Here is a 15,592-nt window from a genome sequence, read left to right on the forward strand (position 1 = left end):
CCTTCTATTTTTCCAAAATAGCTCTTTTAAGTCCGTAACTTCTGAGATTGCTTCTTTTTCTTCCAAGGACCTACAAAAACAAGGAAAACACATAAAAGAACTAAAATGACATAAATTAACCAAAACTAAAGGATTAACACATGTAAGTTAAAGGCTAAAATATGAATATTTAAGCATTTAACAAAGCCCATTGGCTATATTTCTCCGAGTTATGCCCAGGAAAGCACCTTGCTATATTTCACTAAGGTGAACCTTCGTTTAAAGGTTAAGTTTGGAAAGCACTTAGTTCAGCTATATTTCCGAAGTCATCCTCGGGAAAGTGTCTCGGTTGTATTTCACCGAACTAAGCTCGGGAAAGCGCTATTTAACAACTATATTTCCAAATTGGATGCTCGGAAAAGCGCTTAGTTCAGCTATATTTTCCGAGTGTGGAGTAGAGCATCTGGTCTGCTATGTACATTAAGATTTTTGTATGATTATAACTTCAGAAGATTCTTTATTCATAAAACACTTATTTTACAATAGCAGAATAACAAAAGATGAATCTCTGAAATTATAATTTTTATACAAAATACTTCTTAAGATGTTTAGCATTCCATGGTCGTTGGAGTTGTTTTCCTTCAAAGTCTGTGAGATGATATGCTCCTGTTCTTGAATATTCAATTACTTTGTATGGTCCTTCCTAGTTTGGTGCTAATTTTCCATTAGCTGAATCTTTAGTGGCTATAGTGACTTTTTTCAAGACCAAATCTCCAACTTTAAAACTGCGATGTTTAACTCGCTGATTAAAATACCGAGCTATCCTCTGCTGATATGTTACCATAGTTATCTGAGCTTGATCGCGCTTTTCTTGCAAAAGATCGAGATGCAGCTTCAGACCTCATTGTTAAGCTCGGAATTAAAAGTTTCTACACGAAAACTCCCTGATCCAATTTCAGCTGGAATGATTGCCTCGGTCCCAAAAGTTAATGCATAAGGATTTTCCTCAGCTGGAGTTTTTCTGGTAGTGCGATATGCCCATAAAACTTCTGGAAGATCCTCTGCCCAACTTTCTTTACGTTCACTGAGCTTTTTCTTCAGAATTTTGAATATAGTCTTATTTGTTGCTTCCACTTGCCCGTTTGCTTGAGGATGTCCTGGAGATGAGAAATAATTTCTAATAGGAAGTCTAGCACACCATTCCCAGAATAAATCACAGTCGAATTGCTTGCCATTATCTGTGACAAATACATGTGAAATTCCATACTGACCGATAATATTTTTCCAAAGAAATTTTTCAATACTCTTTGCTGTAATATTTACTAAGACTTCTACCTTTGCCCATTTGGTGAAATAATTTACAGCAACTATAGCAAACCGAACACCCCATTTTCCTCAAGGTAACGGTCCTACTATATCCACCCCCCACTGTGAGAATGACCAAGGTGAAGAGATTGAACTAAGCTCTTCAGGAGGTTGCTTAATAATATTAGCAAACCGTTGGCAATTGTCACAAGTTTTGACTATTTGCATGGAGTCTTGATTCATATTCGGCCAGAAAAATCCTGCTCTAACAGCTTTGTGTGCTAACACTCTTGCTCCCGAATGACTGCCACAAATCCCTTCATGGATCTCCTGAAGAATATAATTACCTTCTTCTTTAGAAACGCACTTAAGAAGAGGTAACATAAAACCTCGTTTAAAAAGAACTCCATTGAGTAGAGTGAATCGAGCAGCCTTTTTCTTTAATTGCACTGCTTTCTTTTTATCCTTTGGCAGAACACCTCTTTCTAAATATTCAACTATTTCTGCAGCCCAAGCAGGCATAACTTCTATTGTCAAAAGCATGACCTTCTCGGTTATAGCAGGTTGTTGTAAAACTTTAATTGGTGGAGCAGTGTCTTCCATTTCATCATCAATTGCTGAACCCATTCAAGCTAAAGAGTTTGCTTTTTCATTTTCTTATCTCGGGATTTTAACAATACAGAACTTTGGAAAAACTTCTGCATATTCTGTACTTTAGACAAATATAGCTACATTTTACTTCCCTTGGTTTCAAACTCACCACGAATGTGGCCAAAATTACTTGAGAATCACTACGTACTTTTACAGACTTTGCTTCCATCTCTCAGGCTAAACCGAGTCCAGCTATGACTGCTTCATACTCTGCATCATTATTAGTAGTTTTGAATTCTAATCTCAAAGAACTATTCAATTCTTTCCCATCTGGTGTAATTAATACTACTTCAGCTCCACCATTCTTCTTTGTAGATGACCCATCCACATAAATCACTCATGTCTTGTCTTTCGGCCACACTTCTAGGTATTGCATATTAGTAAATTCTATCAAAAAATTTGCAAGTGCTTGACCTTTGATAGCATTTCGTGAAACAAACTGTATATCAAATTCACTAAGTTCAATCACCCAATTAACTAACTGACCAGATAAATCCAATTTTCGAAGCACTTTCTTCAACAGATACTCGGTTAGCACATTGATTGTATGAGCTTGAAAATATGGTCGAAGCTTTCTTGATGCAATTGTTAAAGCAAAAGCAAGCTTTTCCATTTGCACATATCTTTCTTCGGTGCCACGTAATGCTCGGTTGATGAAATATACTGGTTTTTGAACTCCTTCTTCCCGAATGAGAGCTGCACTGACCGCAATTAAAGATATACCTAATACAAATACAATGATTCGCCAGGAACAGTTCGGCTCAGCAGAGGTGGACTGACCAGATACTTTTTTAGTTGCTCAAATGCTTGTTCACATTCTTCAAACCACTTAAATGCTTTTCTTAAAATTTAAGGAAAGGAAGACATTTATCAGTAGAACGAGAAATGAACCTGTTTAACCCTGCAATCCTTCCTGTTAACTACTGAACTTGCTTTGTATTCTTCGGAGACTGCATATCTAATACTGCTTGAATTTTTTCAAGATTGGCTTTTATTCCTCGGTTTGACACCATGTAATCGAGAAACTTTCCTAATGAAACTCCAAAAGCACACTTTTTAGGATTCAGCTTCATTTTGTACCGCTTCAACGTTATGAATGCTTCTTGTAAATCCTTCACATGATCTGTTTGTAGCTTACTCTTGACTAGCATATCATCAACATAAACTTTCATATTCTTCCTGATTTGTTCCTAAAACATTTTGTTTACTAACCTTTGATAAGTAGCACCAGCATTCGTTAAACCGAAAGGCATAACTTTGTAATAGTATAAACCTCGGTCAGTAATAAATGCTACTTTATCTTAATCAAATGGGTGCATGAAGATTTGATTGTAGCCAGAAAATGCATCCATGAAACTTAGCAACTCATATCTAGCTGTCGAATCAACCAATGAACTGATATGTGGCAATGGAAAACTGTCTTTTGGGCGGGGCTTGTTAAGATCAGTGAAATCTACACACATCCTCCATTTTTCATTAGATTTTTTTACCATTACTATATTTGCCAACCAATCGGGATAATATACTTCTTCAATAAACTAAGCTTTGGGCAATTTATCTACTTCCTCGGCAATAGCCATGTTTCTTTCAGGAGCAAACTTTCTTCGCTTCTGCTTCACTGGTCTTATCTCTGGATCCACATTTAACTGTTGAACAATATCTTTCGGATCAATCTCAGGCATATCTTCATGAGACCATGCGAAGACTTTCAAATTTTCCTGAATAAATTGAATAAGAATTTCTTTAACTTCTGAAGTCAACTGAGACTCGATCTTTACAATTTTCCCTTCTGCTATCGATATATCAATCAACTGCTCGTCTGGTTCTTTTTTCAACTGAATCTTCTTTTCACTACCCACATTACCGATTGTCAATAATGCTAACTTTGAAGATCTTTTCAAAGATGTATTATAACACCTTCTTGCTTCAACCTGATCACCTTTAACCTCACCAACTCATTCAATTGTCAAAAACTTCATCTTCAGATGATAAGTGGAAGTTGCAGCTCTCAACTGATTCAAAGTTGGGCGACCAATAATTGCATTATAAGCTGATGGTCGGTCAACTACCAAAAAATTCACCATAATAGTAGATTGTTTAAGAGCAGTTCTTGCTGTAATAGGAAGAGAAATCAACCCTCTCGGTTGAACATGCTCTCCTGCAAACCCGATCAATGGTGACAAAACAGGTTTGATTTTTTCCTGACCAATACCCAGTTGGTGAAAGACTGTCCAACACAAAATATCTGCCAAGCTACGATTGTCCACTAAAACTCGGTGAACAGCATGGTTAGCCACTGTTACAGTTATTACTCGTTCATCATCATGAAGCATTGAAATCTCTTTTGCATCTTCTTCTGAAAACGTCAGGATCATTGGATCTTGTTTTTGTATTTTGGAAGGCTTTTCAAGAAAGTAAATTTCTTCCATTTTTGCTTGCCTTGCCGATCTAGATTCTCCTCTACAAGCTAATCCTCCTGAAATTATTTGAATCTCACCAACAATAGTATGATTATGAGAACTTTGTTGATTGTTCTGAGAAATCCTCAGTTCATCACATCTTTGCTTCTGATTACGCGAATTATCATTATTCTGCTCCGACCTTTGATTTTGACTGTTATGAGGATTGCTATCTTTCCCCTTTTCTTCATCTAGGAATTTTAATAACTTCCCATTCTTTAGAAACTTTTCAATCTCAAACCGAAGACTTATACAATTCTCGGTATAATGTCCATGATCATTATGACATTCACAGAATTTCTGAATATTACGATTTTGGGGAAGAGCTTTCATCCTTCCTGGCCATCTGAAGTTCGGATCTTTCCTCACCTCCATGAACACCTTGTAAACAGTTGTATTTAAAGGTGTCCATCCTACATACTGCTGTTGATTCTGCTTGTGTGGTAGCTCAATCTTCTTTTCTGGATTTTTTAAATTTTTGCTGATTTTTCTTCTTCTTTTCAACGAATGCCCTTGATGTTGCTTTAGTAGGGTCAGAAATTGGCTTACCTCCTTCAGCTATAGACTTCATCAAAGCTGAAATAGTTTCTTCTTGATTGATAAATTCCTCAGCTTTATTCATAAATTGTCGGAGAGTTCCCAAAGTCAGTTTCCGAGCTAATTCAGCCATCAATGGCCCATCAGTTTTTATTCCATGTATCAAAGCTGAAAGAACTGTATACTCATTTGGATTTTCCACTGTCAACTTCTACCGATTAAACCGTAGCATATAATCTTTTAAAGATTCGGTTTTCCCTTGTGTAAGAGATAACAAATATGCAGGACTTTTCTTTCTTTTCCGAATCACAAGAAATTGACTTAGAAATTGTCGTCCAAGAGAATCAAAACTATCAACAGATTTAGGACTCAAGCCTCCAAACCATTCTTTAGCAATCCCTTTCAGAGTTAAAGGAAAAGCTCGGCAAGCAATTTCGTTAGGGGTATCATGAAGAATGATATGAGCTCGGAAACTTTCTATATGATCAGAAGGATCTCCACTTCCATCATACTTATCAACTCAAGGAACCTTAAACTTATTAGGAAGAGGAAATTTCATCACCCGATCAGTAAAAGGTAAATTGGTATACTGCATAAGATCCTTGGTCACAGACCAATTTTTACCATTTTCAATCAAAAGAGCCATTTTTTCATATTTTTCTTTAAGATCTTGAACATCTTTGTTTACAATAACCTCCTCGGGCTTTACATGATGTGAGTGACTATGATGAGACTTAACATAATTAGATTCATCATGATGAGACTTGCCACCAAGATGTATATCATTACAAGACTGTTCTCGGTGAGAATTTTCTTTTGTTCGGACAGTATTATGACTTTCATGTACTGAACTTTCATCATCTTGCCGAATTGATTGTTGTCGGATCGGTAGTTGTGGCTCTCTAAATATTTCTTCATGCCTTTCTTCTAATACTAGATCTTTTCTAGGAAGTAACCTAGAAACAATATCTTCATTTTGTTTCTTCATAGCTTCAATTGATTCAACAATTCGCCTCATAAAACCTTCTAATAAAACTGTTTGAGTATTCGGATCATGTGATGTTCCAGGAACATCACTTTGAACATTCGGAATAGGGTGTGGGGATGTATTCACCATATCGGAATTTTGAAATTAGTAAGAACCGATAAAAATCGATTCCCACAGACTGCGCTAAACTATTTAAACACAGTTTTCCGAATGATGACGTAGCACGAACCCTGTGAATATTGTGATGTCCAAAGAATCACCTAACTACAAAATAATAAGAAAAGGATCAAAGCTACCGGTGTTAGCCGGCGAGGAATAGCTCCGATGCCTAAATCAGTCACTGTGTTTAAGAAAAAAATATAAACTTTGAGGATTATAAATGAGATGAAGAGAATTGAGAATATCCGATGAAGGAAAGAGAGAGGTCCCCAAAAACTGAGATGAGACCTCATTTATAGGCATCAGATAGTAGTTGCTTATCTGGCATAGTGGTCCTACCGAGGATCCATGTGTCATATATTGTATTGATGAATAATAGGAGAATGCCACGTAAGTAGATAAAGCCTCCTGAGGAGAACCTTCTTGAGTATATGCTAGACTCGGTTTACCGAGTCTTTGAACTGAGTGTCATATACCGAACTTAGGTGGGTATAAAATTACCGAGCTTAAGTTCGGTAAGCAGGTGTAAATAACCGAGCTTGTAATATGGGCCGAATGATTGTTTTGTTGGGCCTAATATGGCTGATCCATGATCTAACACCTGACATGTTAGCTAAGTCAGATATGAGAATTAGGGGATAATTGGTATATAAGTTAGTTTCGACTCTTTCAATTAATTTGTCAGTTGGTTAATATGTGTTCGGTTAAGTCAGTTAATGTGTGTTCGGTTACAAGTTTTTATGTTAAGATTTATCAAGTTCCTTGTAACTATAGAATCAGTAAAACATGTGCTTTATAAATGAAAAGAAAAAGTAAATTTATGGAATATAAATTTATGGAATACAGACCAAAAGGACAACCACAAATCAGTTAGATGAACATAATAGAGAAACCTACCAAATAAATTAAAAATTCACTCGAAAAATCAATTAAGTCAGTTTAGCAATATGTTAAATTCACTTGAAAAACCTACAATATGTTAAAATTTAAAATTTAACATAATTGTCGGTTGACCAACAAAAAAAAAAAAAAAAAATTATCTCGCCTACCAATCGAACCGATATTGAAATAGTATTGTTATCCCACCTACCGACCATTGGAAGTCAGTCGTCGATTGGTAACAGTTTGGTGGCAATTGGTAAGCAGTAAAGGGTTAATCTACTCACCTCGAAATAATAGAAGACATGTAGTAGAGAATTATCTCCCGCCACGTCGTCCAGTAAAAGACAAGGATGACAATTGCAGGGCGTCAAGGAGCAAAGGGCATTTATGTTTCCCTCCCATAAATACAAAGGGTTGGCAGACAGCGAGTGGCAAAAGATAATATATAGAGAGCTTGATATTTAGTTAAAGTAGAAAAATATTTAGAGAGCGGGCAGATAGTGAGCAGCAAAAGTTTCAACCAACTAACAATCAATAAAACTAATATTTAGTTAAAGTAGAGAAATTTTTAGAGCGCTTTATATTTGGTGCTTGTAAAAAGTAGTTAGATAAAATAACAAAAGTAGATTTTTTAGTTAAACTTTAGAGAGCTCATTGATGATGCTCCAATGAAGCGAGGTAGGGCTGAGCGTCGGTCGGTAATGTCGGTTTCGGTAGAAAATTTTTATTTTCGCCTTTCGAACCGACAATGTCGATAAAGTCGGTTATTTCACTGACTTATTCTGTCAAATTTTATTTTATTTCGCATTTCAAACCAAATGTGGTCGGTAAAGTCGGTGTCGGTCGGAAGTCGGTAAAGTCGGTGTCGGTTATGTCGGTATGTGGAAAAGTGGCAAATTTGTCGGTAAAGTCGGTTGAAAGTCGGTTCGGTTAAAAAACCTCTTCCGCCTACCAAACCGAAAAATTCGGAATAAAAAAAATCATGCCGCCTATTGTCCGCCATTTAGTCGGTAACGGTTGGTGTCGGTCGAAAGTCGGTTAATCGGTAATTTGCTTAGCCCTAAAGCGAGGCATCCGCGGTAGCACACCCAATAACTCTCCAAGCTTACCTCTATGACTCTATCAATCTCCTTTTCATAATAGGGCATTTGCAGTTGGCGTATGGTTTGCAATCAGTTGTATCGACTATATGTATATATAATTCCGATCCAATATGGATCTTTTTTGGTCTATGATTCCAAGAATTAACCCTGCGGTTAGTGTTGCCTTCCACAAGCAAACCACAAGATTCACAACAAACTAAAAGTGAGGAATCAACCCGAATCCCTTTTGTGCTTTTTCCTTTTTGGTCGGAGTCCTAACCGAAGAGAATTCGTGCTGCTCAATTCAAACCCTCTCTGAGTTTCCTCCTCCAGTCACCGACTTCAGCCCCCTTAGTATGGTGGCAGTTTGACCCCAAAAACAAAAAGCATTGCAACTGATCAATAAATGCCCCCTACCTTACTGTAGAGCCTCAATTCGAGCACGAGAACAAGCCATTTCCAGCAGATTCAAGTTGGATCCCATTTTAATGGATTAAAGCTCTTTTGGGCAATTCATCAACTACGTACAGCGCATGAATTCCTTTTGTCTTGTGCTTGTCAATCACGAGATGGTGTAAATATTACCCTTTCATTTGGTCCCTTCTATTCTCCTAATTGGTTACAGTAAATTAAGAGCATCGATAAAACATTCAGAATTGTTTGAACTCCACGTTAAATGCTACTTTTATTTAATCAACTTGTTCACAGTGGAGGGAAAAACTACTTCGCAATATTAATTTATTTCCCGTTGGGCGGAGAAGTGTAATTGCAAGCGGCGCAAATGCATAGGCCGTCAACGCAGCAGTTGGGGAATCCTTGGCACACACTGTTGCAGTCGATCATGCGGGGACACCGAAATGGCCCCCTTGCTTCAGCGGCTGGCACCCTCCGGAATGGCACGCCTGCTGATCAATAGTGTTACATTTCTCAACTCACGCAACAGTTATATGAGAGAGAGAGAGAGAGAGGGCTCACCAGATGTGATGACCAAAAAGATGACCCAGAAAGCGAATTCAGATGAAATTTTCGCCATTGTGTTTTGGGTTGTGCTGCAGCTGGAAACTGTGTGGCTGTAGCGTATGTTTGCAGTTTGCTTAACGTGACGGTGCAGGTGCTCCAAGGAATTAATACTTAAAGACTTGTTGGTATAAATTCAAGATCTTGGGTTTACAGCAAATCTGCTTTACAAGCCAAGAAAATCTGGTGGAATTTATTACGTGTGCTTTTACGGCAACAAAATCTGCAATAATTCAACTTAATTATCAGATGGGTTTAAGGGAGTGAATGCAGTTTTTACTTTTTAGGTTCTTCTTGTTATTGGTTATCTTCGAGTAAGTACTATTATAATCATGCCAATAGTCAATCCAACAATACCTCAACTTATTATCAACCGGGTTTAAGAGTTTGTTTGGGATTGCGTTTGAAAAATAAAATTTTTAAGTCAAAAAGAATTTTTTGGGAAAAACTTCATTTTAAAGCTTTTGTCAAAAGTGTTTTTTGGCTATTTTTAAGTTTTTTGAACTATTAAAAGCGCTTTTAATTTTTTTACTAAACAAATACTTTTTTTCTTCAAACGCACTTTTGAGTGTTAAAAGTACTTTTAGACCTTTCAAACGTAATCTTAAATATGCGCTAAAAGAGTTAATGCAGTTTTTAATGTTTAAGCTCTTTTTGTCATCGGTTATTTTCGAACAAATATAATTATAGTTATGTCCAAATAAAATAGTCTATCGTTTCTTCTACTGTTTTTTTCATCCTTTTCTGACACCTAATTATCCTGCTCCATAGCAGCTAGGAAGCCCCCAATGGAACCACATGGCCTAATTTTGAATCTGGTTTTCCCTTAAACAGAATTCATACAAGGATACAGCCTACAGGCTGGTCAATGACAAAGGTAGATTATTTATTATTATTATTATTATTTTTTCAAACTATCAACATCCCTGCTATCAAGTCATAAACTTATCCAATTACAAAAAATAAAAAAATGGTAGGAGGAGGAGGAAGTTAACTTCACAAAGGCCTCGTGAATTTCCAAGCGATTTGAGAAAGACTCCCCAAAGTTCAAACTCTCAATTTCACCCATTAAACTTCTAATTTGATGCAATCTACCTAATTCGTTAAGATTTGGCGTTAAATCCTAAATGAGGCTATAAAAAGTACCAAATTACCCTCAACGTTTTTTAAATGTCAAATTAAGGGCAAATTTAGAATTTTATAATAGTTCTAGGTGTATAAAAATCATTTCATCAATTTTATTGTTTGTTTAACACCAAATCCTAACATATGGATGTAGACTGCATTAAATTAAAAGTTCGAGGGGGTGAAATTAAGAGTTTCTGAACTTTGAGAAATTTTCTCAAAACACATGAAAGTTCCAAAGCCATTTGTGAAGTTAAATAATAATAATAATAATAATAATAATAATAATCATAAACTTACCGCTTCCCTTTTCCTTTTCATTTGTATTGCTCAGGTAGAAGAAAAAATAAAGGTGATAAGCTTAACCCAATCATAGGAAAATACGTTTCATTTGAAAGACTTGTAATCCTTCGTGAATTTCAATAATCCCATGAGCGTTAGATTTGATTATCGGTCCAATGTGAAGTCAGTTTGATTTAATGGTTTCAAATCATGTATTTTGAAAAATAGCAATTTCAAAAAGCAATTAATGAAAACGTAATTTTATAAAAACACAATTAAGCGTTTGTTAAAATCGTAATTTGTCGTTTTAATAGTGCGAAATCTCAAGACCAAACAAATCTTATGTAATGTTCACGAAAACGCTAGCCACATCTGCCCAATGTAGTACTAACTAATTTTCGGGGTGTTACAGTTTCTTTGACTCAAATCTTTAACATTCTCTTCAGAGCCCACACAATGCAATGCATTCAAAAAAAAAAAAAAAAAAAAAAAAACGCTAGCTACATCTATACTATCACTTTAGAAGAACTAGTTAAGTTACAATTGAAGCTCTCTAAAATTACTTGTAAAGCTCATTCTCACATAGTCAGAAATCAATGTGGAACTTAGCATCTATGAGCACCTTAATAATCCACCTACTCAACGTGAGAATAACTTTTTGTGGCGTCACATGCTTAAGTTTTCCTCCCATTGTAATGTTCTCAACACAGATTTTGGAATATTTATGTCCATTCTCAGTCTGAGTTGCATCTGTGAAATGGGACCTTATAAACCACTATGCTCAAGAACTTCACAATCATTGCCTTATTCAAAGATTTATCACTATTTTCCTTCGTCCTTTTCGAAAGAATGAAGGTATAATGTTCCTTGAGATTCACAATATGTAATGCATTCTAAAGAGGGGTATTAGGGATAAATTTCTTTTGTAGTATAATTAATAACATGATAATGCACATGCACTTCCAAGTTTACACTAACATGGCAATGAAAATCACCATTGAATTTTGAAAGAATCACCATTGAATATTGGATCGGATGATAATTTTTACTGCTATGTGAAGGAAGTGTGGACCTTATAAACAAGGGGATGGGAATATGGTAAAATGTTACTTACACATGTTAAGGCCTGCAGCTGCATGAGCCATCTCAGCACACTGGCAAAGACATATGGAAGAGAACAAACAATAGAAATAACAATTACCAGCCTTTCCAAATCATCACCAACAGATATCTACACCAGAAATAATATATTGTCTTCCTTTGAATCTATACATTATAGGGAAAAAAAATAATAATAAGAAGTGTAAGGAGGAAACAATGGCTAGGTCAGTCCCATATCCAGGTCTTTCCAGTTATTCTGTACCGCAGGCCAAAGCATATTACTACCAAGCCACTCCACTATGCAAAAAAATCAGATAGAAGCACATAAATAAAAAATGGGGTTTCCCTCACATTTCCATCTGCGCTACGATACCAACTGTTCTTTCTTATTGTTTGCCTCTTCAGCTTTAATGCTCCCTTCTTTTGCAGCAGGTTTTTCGGCAGCCGGATAAGACAATCTCCGGGCCACCTTTGTGATTCCCCTCCCATTAGCCGAAGGAGGTTTGACTGAAACAGATGTTTTAGGTGTCAATGGACTTACATTTCTACCAACCTTGCTAGACTGTGTACTCTGGGGTTTCTTTGGGCTAATAGACTTGGGGGGGACACGGCTTTCCCATGGGCGCGCAGCAATCCAACGTTCCAACCAGCTCCAACCCCAATTAGTTTTACTAAGTTCATAATTACCATAACCCTGACTAGAGTTGGCTCTCCACTGCAAATCATGTAATTAGTATTCATTCCAAATGGATTCTGTGAGCCAAAGCAATGAGAATGACATACCTGATGAGAAAAGGCATAGGCCATAGTTCGCTCCCGCTTAACAGCTGCATCTTCTCTCTGATGTATCCTTGCAAGAATTTCGTCCAACGTTTCAGAGCCACCACACCATTCCACCTGGTTATCCATTGTGAGTGAGTTAATTGGATTCAAAAAGGTCCATCTATTAAATATTTTTAATTGGAAGACACAAGGGGTGTAGGCTTGTAGCAACAATCAGCTAAATGGATGTCCTCAAGCCTCTGATCTTCAAATCGAAAAAGGAAACGTACGCCTCAGGGTAATTTTTCCCCAAATGACACGCTGAAGAATGAATTATAGACTAGTTACCAAGAAAAAAAAAAATCATACTTTAAATCTTAATCTTTTCCTTTTCTTTTCCCTTTGTTTTTTTTTTTTTTTCTTTTTTTCAAGAAAGCACCAATGGCATAAAGGATCAAGAATCTCAGTATTGCTATCCTGAGGAATGTTAAGTTCTAAAGGACCAAGAACTCCCTGGATGCAACCCCGTCTAACAACTCTGAAATTTTACTTTCAGAAACAGACAGAGAACAAGGAATCCAGACATCCCTTCATAATATTAAAGGAAAGAGATGCCATGTAGTCGATAGATAATTTGGCACTATTATTGATAGGTTCATGTCATGCAAGTCCTCACACATGGGAGCAGGTGGTCTAACCTCTAGGTCATGAAGCTTTGCCTCAAGTTTTAGTTGATTCTCTAATTTCTTCTGTCTAAGCCGACCTTCTGTCACCATACACAGTCTGTGAGCTCTTATCTGGGCTTGTATTTTGCTCCACGAGTGAAGATGGCTCAATGTTGTTGTAGCTTGCCTCTTAACAGGATAATTTTGGGTCAGGGTCTGTAGCCTTACTATACCTTTCAAACGACGTAAGGTTTTCCTAGCCTGCAAGAGGTCAAAATAAATCAGAAAGATGTGAAACTAAATCATTGAACCATAAGAACCAGTAAAACAAAAATAATTCTTCTTCATGACATCAACAAATTGGCAATGAATGACTACACTGTCCCTCTTACAGTATTAAGTCTATAACTCTTTGAGGATTTGATGAGTTAGCCACCTAAGAAGGAAATGTAGGGTTCTTATTTGCCTAGTGACTATACATTGGCCAACTGCTAACCGTATAATTTAGAACTAAGCAGTAGTAGAATAGAATTGTCGCCAATTATACAGCAGAGATCAATTAAAATTTCTGTTACTAGAAGGGAAACGAGTAAATCCTTCAAGGTTCATATAACATCTGTAACTACAGTTAACAGGGCAAAAATGTCAAATTAGAAAAACAAACAGCACTTTACCCTCATATAACAGGGACTAAAGACACCTGAGGGTAATGTGCTTAAACTATGGTGCTTTCATGCAATGCCTTCCATCTGGCAGGAATTTTATTCTCTTTCCTCAAACTTTCATGGTCTAAATTTGATGTAGGGTCTAATCAATGCTGTTGATAGTTACATTTGCAGCAATTGAGTCTTAGTTAGAGTTTCTTTATGTGAGAACTCAAGTTTTCTAATTTTTGACTTTAAAACCAGAGATTGACTTGTTTTAAATCAAAGACTTCTGTTAGGAATTTCATCAAATTTTTAAACGAAAACTTTTTTTCTTTCTAGTTATACCTTCTTAAGACTTAAAAAAAAAAAAAAAAAAAAAAATTGAGAACCGGGGACCTATAGTTCAAAAAATAAAAAATCGAGTTTTAAAATCAAAATGGCTCGTAATACGAGAGGTTCATATATACTTTATTTTAAGAGTCAGGGTTATTTCGAGAATTATGGATTTATAGACACAGGCTGTACTTTTGTCCCTTGGGTCTTATTTGGGTTTCATTATGTTATTGGAATTTCATTTGTGGGTTTTACAAGTTAATTATAAAAAAATTGTGGGTCTTAGTTAGGCTTAATAGTCAAAACCCAAAAAGAGATCTTAGGTTTAGACATTAATATCTACCTAGGACCAGGAGAACGCCAAAAGAATATCGGGAGAGTACCTAGCATTTTCCATATATATATATATATATATATATATATAATAGTTTTTATGTTCAATGAATAATGTGTTCTATGAAAATTTTCAGCAAAGATTGATTTAAAGATTCATGCGATGCGATACTACTTTAAGGTGTGATGCGAAGGAACCCTAAGTGTAATGCTTAGGAAAGTTATGCATGATACCTAGATCATTGTTTTCTTCTTCTTCTTCTTGCTCTTTAATTTCCAGCAACTTGAAATCTTGCAACTAGACTTTGATTTCTCACCCTTAGAACCCAATTAAAACCTTAATAGAACCTACCTTTGATTAGTCTCCAAAACCCATAAAACCAGATCCACTATAGTTCCCGTTACTGTTCAATATCCTCAAGTCTGATCTGATTCCTTCCTTTTCTCGCTTATTTTGATCTTTAAAACATACTCATTGTTACTCGATAATTAAACCTGAACCTAGTATATTTTTCCAGCCGTTTCCACCACAAACCCTAATTCCCCTAAAATTCCTGCTGCCAAGGAAAAGCCCTGCAATTCTTAAAACTCTTTAAAAAATCACTTTTCAAGCCCAATTTAAGTCAAAAGGCTTCTACTACTTTTTTTTTTTTTTTTCCCCCATCATCTAAAACTTCAAACCTAAAAATTTTCACTAAGCTTTACCGAATAAAGGTAAGCACATGGACATGTGCTATCTTACATCAGATTTGCTGTCAGTCCTACATCACCTCCAAATGATGCCCTTTGTTTTACTTGGATCTCCTACTGTTATCCATCACTGACTAAATCAAAACCCATTCTTCCATCACTGACTAAATCAAAAACCCATTCTTGTCAATGCATGATGTTAAATGGATATTATAATCAGATGGATATGCTCTTTGCAAAATGTTGTATAAATATTGCAGTGTGCCCGTGTGACTGAAAATCCGAGTATCAGTTCCTCTTGAGAAATGCAAATCAACCAACAGAAGTGCTTGTAGATTGGCACCAAAAGAAGGAAAAATGAAAAATAGATGAAAAAAAGGGAAAAAAAAAAATACATACATACATACAAAGGATGGCGCGCCACAATAACCAACTAATCTTAGACCTATATATTTAGGACTTCAGTCCGTGCAGTCTATAACACGACATACCTTGTACGCCCTGAATGCAGTTTGAATCCGTGTTGCAGCAATATCCTCAACTGGCATGCCATTGGCAAAACCAGAAGACTCTTTCCAAGTACGATTCTTCGATT

At 36.2% G+C, this 15,592-nt stretch overlaps 2 protein-coding genes across 2 annotated transcripts in view; one reads left to right on the top strand and one right to left on the bottom strand.

Annotated features, from left to right (window-relative positions):
• Positions 1 to 11,680: 11,680 nt before the first annotated feature.
• LOC132172088 (protein IQ-DOMAIN 9-like) lies at positions 11,681 to 15,583 on the bottom strand. The gene is made up of 4 exons (XM_059583528.1): positions 15,489 to 15,583; positions 13,028 to 13,255; positions 12,351 to 12,464; positions 11,681 to 12,282 (listed from the first exon to the last, which is right to left on the bottom strand). Exons 1-4 carry the CDS (start codon positions 15,543 to 15,545, stop codon positions 11,932 to 11,934), a joined length of 750 nt encoding a protein of 249 aa, XP_059439511.1. The 5' UTR covers positions 15,546 to 15,583; the 3' UTR covers positions 11,681 to 11,931.
• LOC132169770 (uncharacterized) overlaps positions 15,544 to 15,592 on the top strand; it is a 799-nt gene continuing 750 nt past the window's right edge. Inside the window, exon 1 of the mRNA XM_059580746.1 lies at positions 15,544 to 15,576. Coding sequence (XP_059436729.1) covers positions 15,544 to 15,576 — 33 coding nt within the window. The remainder of the gene's footprint in view (positions 15,577 to 15,592) is intronic.

This window comes from Corylus avellana, chromosome ca2, assembly GCF_901000735.1.
Source record: "Corylus avellana chromosome ca2, CavTom2PMs-1.0".
NCBI classification, from domain to species: domain Eukaryota; kingdom Viridiplantae; phylum Streptophyta; class Magnoliopsida; order Fagales; family Betulaceae; genus Corylus; species Corylus avellana.